The 17,352-nt window shown below is 36.8% G+C and overlaps 4 protein-coding genes and 1 long non-coding RNA gene across 6 annotated transcripts in view; 4 read left to right on the top strand and 1 right to left on the bottom strand.

Moving 5' to 3' along the window:
* Positions 1-17,352, top strand: part of LOC134650362 (uncharacterized) — a 265,217-nt gene that overhangs the window by 217,864 nt on the left and 30,001 nt on the right. The window lies entirely within an intron of this gene.
* The window catches only part of LOC134650260 (peroxisome biogenesis factor 2), a 149,657-nt gene that overhangs the window by 123,462 nt on the left and 8,843 nt on the right, over positions 1-17,352 (top strand). The window lies entirely within an intron of this gene.
* On the top strand, positions 129-1,581 carry LOC134650567 (protein stunted). Of its 2 annotated transcripts, none has more exons than XM_063505522.1 (3): positions 129-263; positions 334-464; positions 1,465-1,581. In XM_063505522.1, the coding sequence occupies exons 1-3, from the start codon at positions 235-237 to the stop codon at positions 1,488-1,490; spliced, it is 186 nt and encodes a 61-aa protein (XP_063361592.1). In that variant the 5' UTR covers positions 129-234; the 3' UTR covers positions 1,491-1,581. The 2 variants fall into 2 exon arrangements, with proteins under 2 accessions (XP_063361592.1, XP_063361593.1); XM_063505523.1 differs by lacking the exon at positions 1,465-1,581 and adding an exon at positions 816-844.
* On the bottom strand, positions 1,932-3,292 carry LOC134650070 (tRNA N6-adenosine threonylcarbamoyltransferase, mitochondrial-like). Its single transcript, XM_063504895.1, has one exon. The coding sequence runs from the start codon at positions 3,210-3,212 to the stop codon at positions 1,959-1,961; it is 1,254 nt and encodes a 417-aa protein (XP_063360965.1). The 5' UTR covers positions 3,213-3,292; the 3' UTR covers positions 1,932-1,958.
* Positions 4,795-16,095, top strand: LOC134650230 (1-acyl-sn-glycerol-3-phosphate acyltransferase gamma-like). The gene is made up of 8 exons (XM_063505178.1): positions 4,795-4,914; positions 5,741-5,959; positions 6,713-6,885; positions 7,693-7,854; positions 11,543-11,743; positions 12,853-12,990; positions 14,608-14,827; positions 15,650-16,095. Exons 2-8 carry the CDS (start codon positions 5,779-5,781, stop codon positions 15,724-15,726), a joined length of 1,152 nt encoding a protein of 383 aa, XP_063361248.1. The 5' UTR covers positions 4,795-4,914; positions 5,741-5,778; the 3' UTR covers positions 15,727-16,095.

Genomic DNA, 17,352 nt, shown 5'->3' with positions numbered 1-17,352 from the left:
TTTATTCATAGCCTGGTAACACTGAACTTCAGCCAGACTATTCAAGACTTAATTATAACCGCCACAAATTGTGATTATTGTCTATGTTCTCATCTTAATTTTATCTGTATTCTAACCTATTCGTCCTCTCTGTCTAGTCTATGCCAACTGTTACATCACTTGCTGTGAAGTAGACCACTTTTCAGGGATTTTTCATCTCTTATTCCTGAAACTAGATATCAATATACTGCAATAATGAGTGCCTGGAGGGCAGCTGGTCTTAGGTGAGTAATGTTTCATTGGGAAAATGGTTTCTTTGAGGAACAGTGCAATGATAGTTTTATTTTATTTTAGCTACATTAACTACTCCAACATCGCCGCCAAGGTGCTCCGTCGGGCCCTGAAACCAGAGCTCCGAGCTGAGGCATTCAAGCGAGATGAATCCCACATTCGCATCACCCCTTGGGCTGATGGCAAACCAGCTCGTGAGTATCCTACCCTACTATAATTCTACCCTCAAAATATAGGTTGATTCACATTGTTATTTGGTATCTCAGTTTTCACCAAAACCTCTGGATCTTTTAATGAGGTTGTACTCAATTTATGGATTCTATGGGTACCTTATGCTAGGATCGCACATACCGAGTAGAGTGGCGAGACAGTAAAACGAAGTATGGAATTTTTACTCGGCCGAGTAACAATTTCATACTTCGTTTTACTGTCTCGCCACTCTACTCGGTACATACGTGCGATCCTGGCATTAGTCTCAAATTAAAAATGAAAGTGAATGCTCTTGTTGTATGGATTTGATATAAATATTTGATTTATGTTTTCAGATGAAAAACTATAAATTAAGTATACAGTGTAAGTTAGGAGATGCAACAGAAATGTGATTAGATGCTTTATTTTATTGTATTGAAATAGTAAACATCTTCTGGTCTTATTTTAATGTAGTATTAAGACCACTCAAATGAAGATGAAATAATATGCAATAGTAATGAATTAAACCTTTACTAACTCTATAGGTTAGATCTTAACTAATGAATTTCTTTGTGTTGCAAAGTAACTCGTAGTACAGACTGCGAGTGTATGTTGTTGCCTTTTGACTGTGTCCAAATGATTAAAATAAAAATGTTTGTATTGTAAAATTAACAAAATAGAAAATAAGAACCGAAAATGCTAGCAAATCTTACCTAGTATTTTAATGTTTTAACCCGTGGAGCCCCCCAGTATTACCATAGTATGGAACTCCTATACTAACTACTATAACACGTGTGACAGTAGAGTGCTGCACGGATTAAGAAACTTATCAAAATTTAATTAAATATTATAAATACCCAGAGAACCTTTGCTACACTTTTTTTTATATATTGTTACTCGAGCTGTTTGCCAACACAGTGAATGTGTGTGTGTGTGTGTGTGTGTGCTCAACTAACATTTCACTGTCTTTATACAAAATGCTAATTTTATCATATATTATTGCAGATGCAAAACAGGCGGCGCCAAAGTAGACTCGATGGAACCACTAGCAAACATGCATGATGATTGATAATTGTAATTACAGCAAGTGATAGTTTTAATTTATTAAAAACAATATAAGAACAATTTTTTATTTATTTCTTAATATATAATATATACACATACTGTACAGCAATATAGTACACCTAGCTAGGCTAATGCAATTTTTCATTAATAGTCATTCCATAATATTGCTCTCCTCTTACTTTGGAAAGTTGAAAATAAATATAGTAAATTATACCAACCAAATCTTGTCAGTAGAAAAAGGCGCGAAATTCAAATTTTCTATGGGACGATATCCCTTCGCGCCTACATATTTCAAATTTGCCGCCTTTTTCTACTGTCAAGATCTGGTTGACCAAGTATAGTAATGAAGACAATTATAACTTCTTAAATATGGCAAAATTTTGAACTTTTTCAAACGAATTCAAAAACAAAATAAACACTTATGCTTCTGGGTCTCAGGAGGATAAATGTGGCATTTTCTTTCTGATTCTTGTGACCCTTATTTGTATGTTAGCAGCTTTAACATCATTTATAATATTTTTTCCAAGTGTTGCATAAGGATCTACTATAACATCAGAATTCAACATAGCACAATCTTTCTTAAGTTTCAGTTTCTCTATCCCATTCCAGGCTATCATAACACCATTATCTGTACATACTCTGGGTGGTGGATGGTAAACTTGATACCCTCTCTTGTCACCAATAACCTTGATAGAATTAAATATATAATCATTACAAGCAACTCCACCTGAAACTACAATGCTCTTATTAGAAGATATAATTTTGTTAGCTTCACAAAACGCTGCAGCCCTCTCTGTCCTGTGTGCTATATGCTCAGCTACACCATGCAAAAAACCTGCACATAAGTTGTTTATGTCTGGAATAATTTCATCGCCTATGATTCTGTGTTCAGATTCTTTCTCCTTTAATTTTCTTTCAACAAAATCCTTCAGTCCACTGAAGCTGAAACTACAATCTCTAAGTTTCACCAATGGCAATGGGAACTCAAACATATGAGGCTTATCAGCCTTTTTTGCAGCCAGCTCTATTGCTCTTCCGCCAGCAACTTGTGAGTACTCCGGGATGTTTCTGAGTTTCATGCGGCGAGCAACCTTGTCCATTATTTCTCCAGGTGAATTATCTAGAGTATCACCGAGCAAGAGTACATCATCAACATCTCTGAAAGCTGCTAGAAGACTATTGCCACCTGATATTAACAAGGCTAAGAAGGGAAAAGGAATGTCATAGTACATCCTGGCCACAAGAGCATGTGCTTCCATGTGATGTATAGGTATTAAGGGTTTATTATGCAATCTCGAAAGATGTTTTGCATATCTGACACCCACCTCAAGACTGTTCATTAAACCAGGTTTGACAGTAACTGCTATCGCATCTAGGCTATCCATACGAATACATGCTGCATCTAGTGCTCCGTTAACCGCCTTTGCAATGTTGTCACGGTGTAGTTCATGAGCTATTGTAGGATTTATTCCCCCATATTTTAGATGCCTTACATTTTGTGAATATAATGATTCTCCTAATATGTTACCAGCACCATTGACTATAGCACAGCCCGTATCATCGCATGATGTCTCAATTCCTAAAATTAGAGTATTTTCTGAGAAAATAAGGTGTTTCTTACGGTGAAGTAATCTCACTGATTTGTTTACATGCAGTCTTTTTAAAGTTAAACAGCACAAACCAAACATAGCTGAACATTAAAAAATGGTCCACTATGTTCTTTGTGTAACGTTAAGACAAATAAAATATAAGTGAATTCGATATGCAATAAATAAATATTATTCTTTTAGGTTTTAAACTATAACCTAATAGCCATATTAGCACAGGAACCGCGGAACCGCTTTGGCAATGGCAGATGACATGTGTCAAAAATAAAAAAAATAGGGACAAATAAAATTAGGGACACACCTCCGATAATTAAAGCCCTAACACACTACCGCTCCGCATCGCGACCTTCGTGCGAATACGAGAGATATCTTTTTCTCGCTCTCACTTATGGGTGCGACGCACCAGGGTCGCGGTGCGGTGCGAATGCGATAGTGTGTTATCACTTTAATGCAACAACTCTATCGCTCCGTAATGCACATCGATGGTTTAGTAATCGATTATGATTTATTGTTTTTAGGGTTCCGTACCCAAAGGGTAAAAACGGGACCCTATTACTAAGACTCCGCTGTTCGTCCGTCCGTCCGTCTGTCACCGGGCTGTATCTCACGAACCGTGATAGCTAGACAGTTGAAATTTTCACAGATGATGTATTTCTGTTGCCGCTATAACAACAAATACTAAAAACAGAATAATATAAAGATTTAAGTGGGGCTCCCATACAACAAACGTGATTTTTGAACGAAGTTAAGCAACGTCGGGCGGGGTCAGTACTTGGATGGGTGACCGTTTTTTTGCTTGTTTTGCTCTATTTTTTGTTGATGGTGCGGAACCCTTCGTGCGCGAGTCCGACTCGCACTTGGCCGGTTTTCGTATTTATAAAAGTTATCTTTTTTTTTTGCTTAACTTCGAGTAGAGTCTATTGTATAGCTGGTCAAGAAGATCTTGACAGTAGAAAAAGGAGGCAAATTTGAAAAATGTAGGCGCGAAGGGATATCGTTCCATAGAAAACTTGAATTTCGCACCTTTTTCTACTGTCAAGATCTGCTTGACCAGCTATAGATTTTTTTGTCAACCAATTTTCCATTTTTTAGGGTTCCGTACCCAAAGGGTAAACACGGGACCCTATTACTAAGACTTCGCTGTCCGTCCGTCCGTCCGTCCGTCCGTCCGTCTGTCACCAGGCTGTATCTCACGAACCGTGATAGCTAGACAGTTGAAATTTTCACAGATGATGTATTTCTGTTGCCGCTATAACAACAAATACTAAAAACAGAATAAAATAAAGATTTAAGTGGGGCTCCCATACAACAAACGTGATTTTTGACCGAAGTTAAGCAACGTCGGGCGGGGTCAGTTCAGTACTTGGATGGGTAACCGTTTTTTTGCTTGTTTTGCTCTATTTTTTGTTGATGGTGCGGAACCCTCCGTGCGCGAGTCCGACTCGCACTTGGCCGGTTTTTTCGTTACGATTCATCGATTAATCAAACCATATCAGATCGGACAACGGACAACCCTATTAGCCTATTGCCATCCTACTTCGTCTTTTGATGCTTGCATCTTGCATTGCACCTGTCAGTCAGGTTTGGTTCGGCCCATAGATATAATATTTTATATAATATTTCGGATTGGCCAGCCTGTCTCACATCTCACTCGCTCCTCGCTCGGGCGGCCAGTCAATCGTTTGTCATGTGCTAATGGTGAATCTCATTTAAATTCCGCAATTTATTTTAGTGATTCGTACTAACCTGTTTGATGGAACTTACCTACCGCATTTGGTAATCGGTAAGTACAAGACAAAATAATGGAATCCTGTTAGGGGAACGTGTATTGTATAATTTGTCAACGGTAATAAAATTCGCATTTATGTATTTTGAACCGGAGGTTTGCTAATTTATTACTTGTTATTTAAAGTGGTTTCTACTACGTATTAATAATAGCAGTTAAAATATTACTAACTGTTGTGATCTTGCTACACTATACGTACTACAGTGGTATATTTATATGCCGCTTCTATGAATGAATGCCTCTATTAACTTTGTTGCTGAAAGCGGACGGAAACTCATATAAATAGTTCCCACGCAGTGTACCGTGCAGCACCATGTGATGCTGATGAAAGACAATCTATCTTTTCCTACTTAACTCCATGCTGATAAATTTATAAACTCAGCATGACAATTAAGGGTGTATTCCACCTGCCCAATTTCTTGGTCCAATGTGTATTTGCGTCTCACAGTTTGCTTAATAAGAGAGTGAGACGCAATGACATTGGACCAAGAATTTGGACAAGTGGAATACCATCCTTGCGACACTACAAAAACTTCAAGGTTTCTGATCAGACGCGGATTACGTACAAAGTAAATAATACGGTCATTCCGAATTTTGTGTACGTATTTTTGTACTTTGTACCTTGTGATTAAGGTTGCAGATATAAATTTACTTTAGCATGCTATTATCAATTTATCATCAATACAAAGTCCAGTTCAGAAACTCACAATACCACACCACTTTAGATTTCAATTGTGTATTTTGAACAGTTGTATTATTGATATGTTCTGTCCATACTTATATTATTTTAAATCTAATTTGGTCCTAATAATTTTCTTTTCAGATTTAATGACTGCTACAAGTAGCTGACAAATTTGTAAAATGATAAGTTTAGATATAATTAAACAGTCAACCTTCATCCATGTCTGTTTCGCCATATCCTACTTTACATCAGGGCTGGCACTCAGCATGGTGCAGGCAACCCTATGGTTTAGCCTGAGACCGTTCAACAAGAGGTTGTACAGAAAGATAAATTATTATCTGGCATATTCTTTAAACAGCCGTAAGTTGACCTTAAAACATTATATTAATAAATGTTAGGCATCTTTAAAGTATGAAATTCAATATTTGTACACTGCATGAATTTTAAATAATTTCAGTACAAAATGTGTATACATTAACCTTAGTGGCCCACCATACAATTTAAATTCACAGTCAAAATCAATGAGAAAATATAATTGAATTTGTTTTGTTTTAAAATCTAACAAAACAAAACAAAACAAACTTACTAAAAGCTTAATAACAATATTTTTAAATACACCGTGTTTTTATTGAATTCCGTTAACTTCGGGGTATGGTTAAGTATGTTTAAGTGAACTAAATGGCATAGTTAATTAAAAAAAAAAATTTTTTTGTTTGCCTTTTTTACAAAAAAAAATTAAGTTTAAAAACTAATTAAATGTAGCATACAGCGTTGTTGTAACACGGGCATTACATTTAACTCAACCAAATAATTGAAATCTGTGACATATCAATGTCATTTCGAACATCAATCGACCAAGATTGTACCTAACTTTAGTAGCAAATGTATGAACTCATTCTAAACACTAATCAATATGTAAACCGGCCCTAAGGCAAGTGTACACGCTTGTAGAGGCCTTATAGGAAAAAATAAATTGTTGATTATCTCCGAAATGGAGTTAATTAGAATATCGGTGTCTTTGAGAAAGTTACTTGATTTAAGCTCAGGAATGCACCCTTGAAATTAACGGAAATCAAAAAAAACACGGTGTATAAACACGTTTTTTTTTTTCAGAGTTGGTGTTCATGTCACAATGGTGGGCAAGAACTAAAATGTCTGTATATATTAAAAAGGACGAATATGAGAAATATTATGGAAAAGAGCACGGTTACCTTTTTATGAACCATAGCTTTGAAATAGACTGGCTTATGGGCTGGCATTTCTGTGATGTGATCCAAGTTTTAGGGGTAAGTTCTAGCCTAGTTTAACTATTAATAATATTTTTATATTTAAATGAAAAAAGACTTCTCTCAGGTTCGGGATCTTTATTGAAGGCGTCAAATTGATTTTCCTATAGGGTCTTTGCGCTAGTTTTCGTCCACTTGACGAAATTTGAGTAAAAACCTATATTGCTGCACAAATTTGGACTTATTGCAGTCCTTAATGTCTAAACAATATATCTATCTACATAATAATGATATTTTGCAAGTAGAAAATAAAACATGACAAATTTTATTTACTAATCCATCAAGTGGACGAAAACTAGAGCATGGACGGAAACTCGCGCAATGACCCTATATGCAGTGCCCTCCTGGCCTCACATTTAAATGAGTTAAACCTTGACGGATGGCTCTGTGATTGATAAATTCTATAAAGTGTATCATACTATTGGGTGGTGCTTAACTATTGACCTTATTGTCTTTATTTTAAGACAGAAAATCGAATGCATAAAACCTTATGTTAATACTAAAACCTGGGGATAATTTACCTGTATTCTCTCTCTCTCTCTCTTTAGCCTTTTTCTACCCTTCGGGTGTAGGCCTCCTTTATTTTACGCCATTCGCCACGGTTCTGTGCAACCCGAAGCCACCTTATCCCCGCAGTCCTTTTGATGTCATTGTCCCAACGCTTATTCGGTCTACTTTGAGGACCTTCTTCACCCCATGGTCGCCTCTCGAGTATTCGTTTACTCCACGAGTCGGTCTTTCGTGCCATTCCCACTTCAAACTGGCTACGCGTTTTACCTGTATTACTAGTGACTTAAAATTTTTCAGAATTGCAAAGCATATGCAAAGAAGTCCATTCAGTACATGCCCCCCATTGGATGGATGTGGAAGTTCTCAGAATTCGTATTTTTGGAGAGGTCCTTTGATAAAGATAAGGAGATTATAAAGAAGCAGATTAAAGAAATATGTGACTATCCGGATCCAGTATGGGTGAGTCAACTATTTATACTTTACCAGTTATATAGCAATTAAATTACTGATAACTCCTACTACTATTATAAGCAATAGGTATTTTATTTTATCAGTATAAAAATATTTTTGAATAGTCACTGATACTTGGACTTGTACCCCTAGAATTATGATTGTCACGACAGTATCTCGCGTCTTTTTAGAATAGAATAGAACAGAATAGAAATAATTTTATTCGTGAGCACAAACACAAAATAGAAACAGATGTAACAGATATAACAGAGAATAAAAGAAAAAGGAAGGAAAGGTTCCGACTATGTTAATAAAATAGGGATGGGTAGTCTATCTCGTCGCGAGATACTGTCGCGCCAATCATGTGCTAGTGCTAGCCCAGCTGAATTTTCTTTTTATTTACTCTCGTCTATAGTGAATTTGATCATTTTTAACAGCATGATATTTCATTTGCTGAATTCACGGCAACGACGGCACCATGTGCGCATTTTTAAATAAACCTACTAATTATGCCTAAATTAAATTCCTGTTGAGAGTACATATCTATCTTTTGCCCACTAGTTGATTAGAATTGTGACTTTTTTAATAACACAGTATGTACTGGTACCGTCAGTCAAGTTTGTTTCGACCCGATTCCATTACTATATCACTTGTGGTCATGAGGTAGAATGCGAGACTTGTCTACTATTGTATCAGCCACCTAACCTAGTCGGTAGTGACCCTACGAAGCAGGATGTCCCAGGTTCGAATCCTGGTCATCATCTTCTTCATCTTCCTCGCATTATTGGCGACTAATCCCGAGAATTGGCGTAGGCACTAGCTTTGACGAAAGCGACTGCCATCTGACCTTCCAACCCAGACGAGAAACTAGGCCTTATCGGGATTAGTCCGGTTTCTTCACGATGTTTTCCTTCACCGAAAAGCGACTGGTAGATATCAAATTATATTTCGTAACTCATTGGTACGAGCCGGAGTCGGAACCCGCGACCTCCGAGTTAAAAGTCGCACGCTCTTACCACTAGGCCACCAGTGCTCAACCCATAGTACAAGCTTTGCGTCTGAGTAAGCTTGTCCCCAAAATATTTATTTATTTTACATATTACACGAGACATAACCATAACGTAATCTCTTTGAATTAATTAATTTAAATATAATCATGTTTTTTGTTTGTCTCATTTACATACAATGCCTAATACTAATAATACATACTGACGTAATCAAAATACGAATTTTAACCTTAGTATTTCACGGTCAAGAAAACCGGCCAAGTGCGAGTCGGACTCGCGCACGGAGGGTTCCACAACATCAACAAAAAATAGAGCAAAACAAGCAAAAAAATGGTCACCCATCCAAGTACTGACCCCGCCCGACGTTGCTTAACTTCGGTCAAAAATCACGTTTGTTGTATGGGAGCCCCACTTAAATCTTTATTTTATTCTGTTTTTAGTATTTGTTGTTATAGCGGCAACAGAAATACATCATCTGTGAAAATTTCAACTGTAGCTATCACGGTTCGTGAGATACAGCCTGGTGACAGACGGACGGACGGACAGCGGAGTCTTAGTTACAAAGTCTTAGGTAAAAACGGGACCCTATTACTGTAATAGGGTCCCGTTTTTACCCTTTGGGTACGGAACCCTAAAAACGTAACCGATTTGATGTCTTATAACACATATCGACTTTGCCTTGAAACATTTTGATTCGAGAATCTTCTCATCAACATCGCATGTTGCGTAATATTTACCTTACCTCATACCTGTAAGGTCTGCAGTGCATTGACCCTAACGGCACGACCGCTCAAACCAGAGGGCCTACCGCGAACCACTTTTGATGTGTTGTCTCACTGTCACACTTATGTACAAATTTACAAGTGCGACAGAGGGGCAACACGTCGAACGTGGTTCGCGGTAGGCCTTCAGACGCGGATACACCAACGGCCCAACGACGTACCTACGCTTACGGAGAATCGTCTTAAGAAAACCAATCGTACAAAATGGTGTCTGTTTAAGTATAGTATTTAATTATAATCAGGTCAAGTTATATTTGTTACAGTAAACTGTATTTTGAATAATGTAGTATAGATAATGGTCCAGTCTAGACTACTATAATTTCGCAGGTTATCGTAATCACAGCAATTCCGTGTAATAATATAATTATTGTTGTTTAAAAGCTATAATCGGCGTGTCTGTGGCGACGGCGCAAACTTTGACCGCACGTGTTGCGTTGCAAAGCGGTCAATGACTTGGGGGTAGTTAGCACTTTATCTAGGTTATGGACGTTAAATATATTTAACGTCCATAAATATATAAATACATATATAATTTAGTACCTACAAATGCCAAAGGAACCCCTCTCTCTGTCAGCTTTGTCTTTTCACGTTTAAACTTCAAAACTGATTTTGAAATTCGGTAAGTATGTAGGAGCTCCTAACTTACAGACAGATACCTATTGTCGTCGGTGCGCTTATCAAAATTATGCATGATTATCTGATTATAACTGAAACCATAAAAAAATTGATACCAGATGTCATTGCTAGGTATCAAGCAAAAACAGAGGGCATAGCTTAGGGTCGGTACAGACGGATTGCAACTTGCAATTTGTATGTGAACTGCACGCCAACTGCAACGTCGGCGTGCAGTTCCCATACAAATTGCAGTCGGGTTGTAGTCCGTCTGTATCGGCCCTTGTAGAACAAAAACAGCATATAAGAGAACATTCGTATTCTAATCTTTATATACGAATAGTATTATCACCGAGTAAGAAAAACAAGTTCATATACGATACGATACGTATATTATTACGTATTTTTCCTTAAAATTAGGGGCACATTTACCCTAGCTAGGGTCAAAAGGGGCCATGGATGACCATGGCCCGGGCGAAGCGGCTCAAGCCGACTTTCAGTCAGTTTTGCTCGGCTAAAACCTTGGGCGCCAAATATTAAAATAGGCTATCTGACTGCTTAAGATATGTGATAGATGATAGACCTAATGGTTCAGAATCTGAATAAAAAGGATGTGTAATTATACTTTCAAGTATGAGCATTATTACTATTTCTACATGTATTAACCAGGTTCACTGGTATTACCTATTTGCATTCCCTAGTACTAGTAATTAGTCGATTCTTGAAATAAGTTGATAAATTAAACGTAAATTTAGGTATTTAAAATGAATTATAGAAATGATTTTGACGTTCAGTTACCTACTTATTTTTCTCTAGAAATACAATACCGATGAATGGAGCCAATAACTTTGAAGTTTGAATAGCTGGGCTATTGTTGTCTCGGTCTATGAAAAGCGAACTTTGTTTCGCTTCAATCGCTTCGTGTCGGTTGACCTTGTTCTATAAGTAGTACCGTGGTCTCATTGTAGTACATAATTACTACTACAAGTACAACCGTGGTCCTTAGTAGGAGGGGGCGGTGTGACTCCCATTCATGTTGATTCGCGATATATTGGTTTTAGTTCGGTCGTAGCATAATTATATCCTCCTAAGGCCCAAGTTCCTATAGTACCTATTCGGTTCGATGTAATTTAAACCATGTTCAATTGGAACAGAGTCGCTTTTGCATTGTTTCGTTCAATTTTCAAACAACGCAAAATCAACTTTATTGCCTACAGTTTAGGTTAAAATTTCAGTGGCAAATTTTGGATGTGTCGTGGGCCTTAGGAGGTTAAACATCACCTAAATTGTTTTCAGCTGCTGATGACTCCCGAAGGGACTCGCTTCACAAAAAAGAAACATGAGGCCTCCCTAAAGTTCGCGAAGGAGAAGAATCTGCCTCTTCTCAAACATCACCTGACGCCTCGGACGAGAGGGTTCACCACCAGCCTGCCGCACTTCAGGGGGAAGATTCCAGCTATTTACAACATTCAGCTGGCATTCGACAAAGATGCCAAGGTACAAACAGCAACACTCCTAACTGTACATGTCATGTGTGTTATTGTCTTTATTACAAAAGGCATAAGGTCCACCGATGTACAGTTAACAGTGTGGGCGATGGTACTATTTTTTTTTACATATGATTTACTATCTCTCTTCCCAGAGTATGTATGTCAGTGTCATCCAAACTTGAAAACAAAATTTAACCCACTTCCCATAAAGATTACCTAATGTTGTTTGATTTGTCTTGATTAGTGGATGATATCAGTCTAAAAAGGCAGGTAAAATCTGCATAATATTTTTCAACTATTTATTTCCCAAAATCCTGTCATCTTCATCTGTTCTATGCTTACTTTAGTTTCTTTATTGGGAAAAAAAAAACATAAACTTGAATCTATGTGTCATAAGTGAAAGGACGATCGCTTCTCCATACAAACGTACCTAATCCTCTTTTCCTCTCTGAACATTAGGTACAGAATAGTCCATTACACAATTTGATGTACATATATTAAACAGTATGCGAATAAAAAAATTGAATATTTAAATACTTGTCCGTAATAAATTAACTAAAGTGTCATTCAATAGAACTTGCTAACTATGTAAACAAAAGTTACTAGTAATTTGACATTCAGTGTCAATTTTAGTATGGCGGTTTGTTTACATAGTTAGCAAGTTCTATTGAATGACACTTTACCGCGTTAATGCTAAGTACATAAATGTGCGATAATTGAGCCTATTTGTAATTCGATAATAAATGGTAGTTTTTAGGGTTCCATACCCAAAGGGTAAAAACGGGACCCTATTACTAAGACTCCGCTGTCCGTCCGTCCGTCTGTCTGTCACCAGGCTGTATCTCACGAACCGTGATAGCTAGACAGTTGAAATTTTCACAGATGATGTATTTCTGTTGCCGCTATAACAACAAATACTAAAAACAGAATAAAATAAAGATTTAAATGGGGCTCCCATACAACAAACGTGATTTTTGACCGAAGTTAAGCAACGTCGGGCGGGGTAAGTACTTGGATGGGAGACCGTTTTTTTGCTTGTTTTGCTCTATTTTTTGTTGATGGTGCGGAACCCTCCGTGCGCGAGTCCGACTCGCATTTGACCGGTTTATTGTGTAGAACCCGCCGACCATAACGAGCCTGCTGTACGGGAAGCAGGTGCACGCACACTTGTACATCGAGCGGATCCCCGTAGAAAACGTCCCCGAAGACGAGGCGGCAGCCTCGCAGTGGGTGCACGATTTATTCGTCGTCAAGGTAACTTTCTATAAGTCATAAAACTGTTTATTGTACAGGGTGGCCAATAAGAGGTATACACTTTATTTTTGAAATTTTATTCTATAAAACATAAAAAAATATTAAGTATTCCTTGTTAAATATAATATGTAGGGTCAGCAATTACACATGGAAAATAATGTCAGACAAATGTCCACCTCTAGCAGCATGGCAGATGCGAACCCTTTTCATCGCGTTTTTCATCACTTTTTCACACATTTCTGGCGTTATCTCAGCTACAGTGTTTCGAATATTTTGTTTTAATTGCTGAAGGTTCGTTGGCCTTAATGCATAGACACGTCCCTTTAGATAGCCCCACAGAAAAAAGTCAGGAGCTGTTAAATCAGGCGATCTTGGGGGCCAGTCAATGTCACCGTTTCTCGAAATTAATCGACCGGGAAACGTAATTTTTAATGTTTCTATTGTTTTTAATGATTAAAACACGTTGTTCCGTCGTTCGCTCCATAATAAATTTGCCGTATCTACACAAACTAATTTTCATGCAATAACTGTCATATTTACCGCCAAAATAAAATGGCGGCAAAAGAAAGTTGTATACCTCTAAGTTGGCCATCCTGTATTTGTGCAATTATTTTTATAATTTTGCCTGATCAAACCTTACCAAAGTTAAACAGTCATCGTGGTAATAATGTCATGTTCGTGCTATCTATAGGTACGCGTGACATAATCTGATTAGTGATTAGACATATTATTATTTATCGTTAGATGAATAAACCTAACTAGGTAAGGTATTTAATACCTTACCTAAAAATAGTAACTAATGTTTTCTTAGGTAACTTAGTGTACTCACCGCAATACCAATTGCCGACAGGTCATAATAATGCTATCTCATTTACCCTTGTTAAGACCAATCAAGAGTTAGAGAGATGGCATTATGACCTCAGTCGCTAGTTGGTATTGCGGCTACTATAGTCAAATTGGTGCACAAAATTTTGTTATCTCGACATTATCTCGTAAGACGTGTTGACTATCAGCAACGAGATTAATTTTAATCGGAGATACTGCAAGCTATAAATTAGTTATTGATATTGAGATAATCTTTAAGAGTTTTACATTGTTTTAATTTACCTACTTGATAAACACATCAGGTAGAGCTAAAATGTTGTTTTAATATGCGCTCTCTATCACCGAATAGGCCCTATACATACAATAATTTGCTGCAGCATTATGTACAGTCGCGATGCATTAGCAAATCTAGTAATACCTACAGTAATATAAAGCCCCTGTTCTAAAATTCCATTGCCGCTCCTAAGGATGCCCTGTAGAGACGACACGTGTCGAGTTTTGTACTTTTAGTGCCGGTTTGTTATACCTATTTGTTTGCGTAGGTATTTCGTTTCGCGGTGGGAGGGTGGTTAACTTCAATTGCTTTTATAAAATACGCAAGTAAGCATAACGGGTTAGCATTAATATTAATTAACTACCACCAGTCCACCACGTTGACACGTTTTTTATATCGCGAAATAGCAAAGCTAGTAACGCCTGATGCAATATATTATAATTAATTAATTAGACCGCCGACGTCGCGATGCGACGCGCGTTTGTATCGCTGCAAAAAATCGCATCTTATCTTTTCAGGACAAAATGGCGGAATCCTTCCACAACACGGGCGACTTCTTCCTAGAGTCGGGCGTAGCACGGATCGAGCCGTTCCAGTACCCCATCCGGATCTACTCGCTCATCAACACGCTTGGCTGGGCCGTGATCACGCTCACACCCATGCTCTACTACCTCATGGGACTGTTACTTAGTGGGAGGCTGTTGTACTTTTCCATTGGTGTCGCTATATTTTTTGGATGTAAGTATTAACTGGCATCAGTCCACTGTAGACTGTAGCCAGGTCTCTCATGGCATGCCACTGTGCTCGATCTTCAGTTCTGCTCCAATCCCTGCCTGCCTTACGAGTATCATCGCCCCACTTAGTTACAGGGCGCTGCGTATATGTAAGTATATTCTAAATTATATTCAATCCTCGTAAGTCCCCGTGTACTTGTACAAGTACAAATTAAATTCGAGTTTTGAACTCGTATAGAAATAAAAGAAACTTTCACGATTTTTACACATTATTAAATTATACAACGGGACTTAATCGCGGATAAACAAGACCAAGTGCGGGTAGTTCGAAAAACTCGCGCGGTTAGACGATGCTGATGTCAACTTAAGCCAGTCTTCTCCGAGACCACGGGGACAACGCCGTCCTCGAAACGTCGGAGGTAAATCTTAAAACTTAGATACGCGATTAAGTCCCGTTGTATAATTTAATAAAATAAAAGAAAGTTCCAAATTCGAAAGCGCCAAAATTGCCCTGGGTCTTACGAGGCTATAGGCTATAATATTTGCTTATTATAGCACAGGGTGTGATTATTATAGCAAAATACCGACCATCCCACCTTATAAAACGTTAGATATAATTTCGAGTTCACTTGTACAAACGTATTTTGTGTCAAGTATTTTGTTAAAACAATTTGAAACATAAAAATGCTACGAAAGGTTTACTTTATACCGTATGCAAATTGGACGTGACAGAGACAGGTTAAAGCTAGGGGACTCTCGCTCTGCTGGGTCACAATAATTACCTATTAATTACAGAAATAATAATATGTGTCCTCATTTGTTTCAGTTTACGTTATCCTGCAGAAGTCTATAGGCATGTCAAAAATTAGCGAAGGCTCATCTTATGGGACTGAAAAGAAATAAACGTTACGTTATATTGTTACAGTATTCACAAGGAATATTATAGTTTATACTATAAAATCAAATAACGAAAATTCTTTATATAAATAATGTTTTATACAGTTAACAATCGGCCTTTTCTAGGTGTGTTTAACTTTGTATTGTATCTGTAAATGTTGCAATACAAAACACAACGGTATTCTATTCATAGTTGTATTATATTTGGTGATATCGTAAGGGGCTAAACTGTTTATATTAAATTTGATTGTTTCGATTAATGAAGCATTTAATTTGATAAGTACTTGGGAAAATGGGAAATTTTAAGCATGTTACTTTTTAATTTTAATTGACATGGTTTAAATGTTTGGTTACATTCTATTTAGAATACTGAGGAGTACCTACTTTAAATCCTAGTAGCAAAAGGTTGTCTACAGACATATATGACATGTAAAATTTTAACTAAACCGTCTAAACTAACAAGAAAATGTTGTATGTAAAAGTGTCGACCGTGGACTATCAGAATTAGTGGTGATACCATTTCTGAGAGGAAATGGCCGAAAATATTCAAAATATGTTTTAAATTTCCCACCTAGGTACTCTATTTAATAGTCTATTGATTAAATTAAAAGCAAGTGGTCCGAAACAATGGATGCAATTAACTATTTCAATCTACTTATCGATTTGCTGAAAGCATTCCTTACATTACATGTGAACAATCACTTTTTTTACTTCTCGCACAATGTTTTACTACAGCACAAATGCCCGAGGTGGGCTTATTTTAGTTTTAAAACTTCACCCATCTTAGCTAAGCTGATCTTAAAGACTGATATATGTCCCAACAGGACAGGTTTTTGTAAAATATCAATATAATTGCATCCACATAGTTTCGCGAATATTGATGTAAGTAATTAGTATTTATATAGATTCATAGTTGCCTTCGATTTTTTTAGAATAGGACCTGTGTTTGAAATTGTCCGACTGGAAACGACATTTTAACTCTTTATTTTGTTATTCAACGATTTTAGGAATATATCAGTGAGTTTGGTCAAAAGCCAACAGTATTTTAGAAAGTTAGCCAAACCAATTTTAGTAGTTGGATTTGGAGTTATAAGTATGCCAATATGTTTACGTTTTTTCTAAAGATGGTTTACAAATCCGTGCGCAAATATTTTCTAATGTCTACCGAACGTTATTAAGTAAGATAGTTTTGGCATAAAAAGCGAAACAATTTAAATAAAAATTTAGGTACTTACTTACCTATACCCTATTTTTGTAATCATGTCAGTATCGTAAAAAGCACAAGATTTGTGATAGATTATTTGTATCATTATTGTGTTTATTTATTGTTTTTATTATATGGTTACAATCTTACAGTGTAGTTTTTTTATTCCCGTATACAATAAAAGTTAGTTGCATGTAAGAATGTTCTTGTTATGGGCGAATGCGGTGCATTTGAATTTAAAATTGTAATACATAATACTCACACATAAAAATATTTTATTACTTTAATATAATTTACAAATTATCCAACATATACCAAATATTTGAGCATCTGACAGGAGTTTAGGAAGTGTTAACAATAGTGTTAATTTCATATTTAAACTAGATTTTTATGATGTGAATATATTAGAACTTTTTATGATGATCAAA

The sequence above is a fragment of the Cydia amplana genome, chromosome 8, assembly GCF_948474715.1.
Source record: "Cydia amplana chromosome 8, ilCydAmpl1.1, whole genome shotgun sequence".
Lineage (NCBI taxonomy): Eukaryota > Metazoa > Arthropoda > Insecta > Lepidoptera > Tortricidae > Cydia > Cydia amplana.
This window is presented reverse-complemented; position numbering and strand designations above follow the sequence as displayed.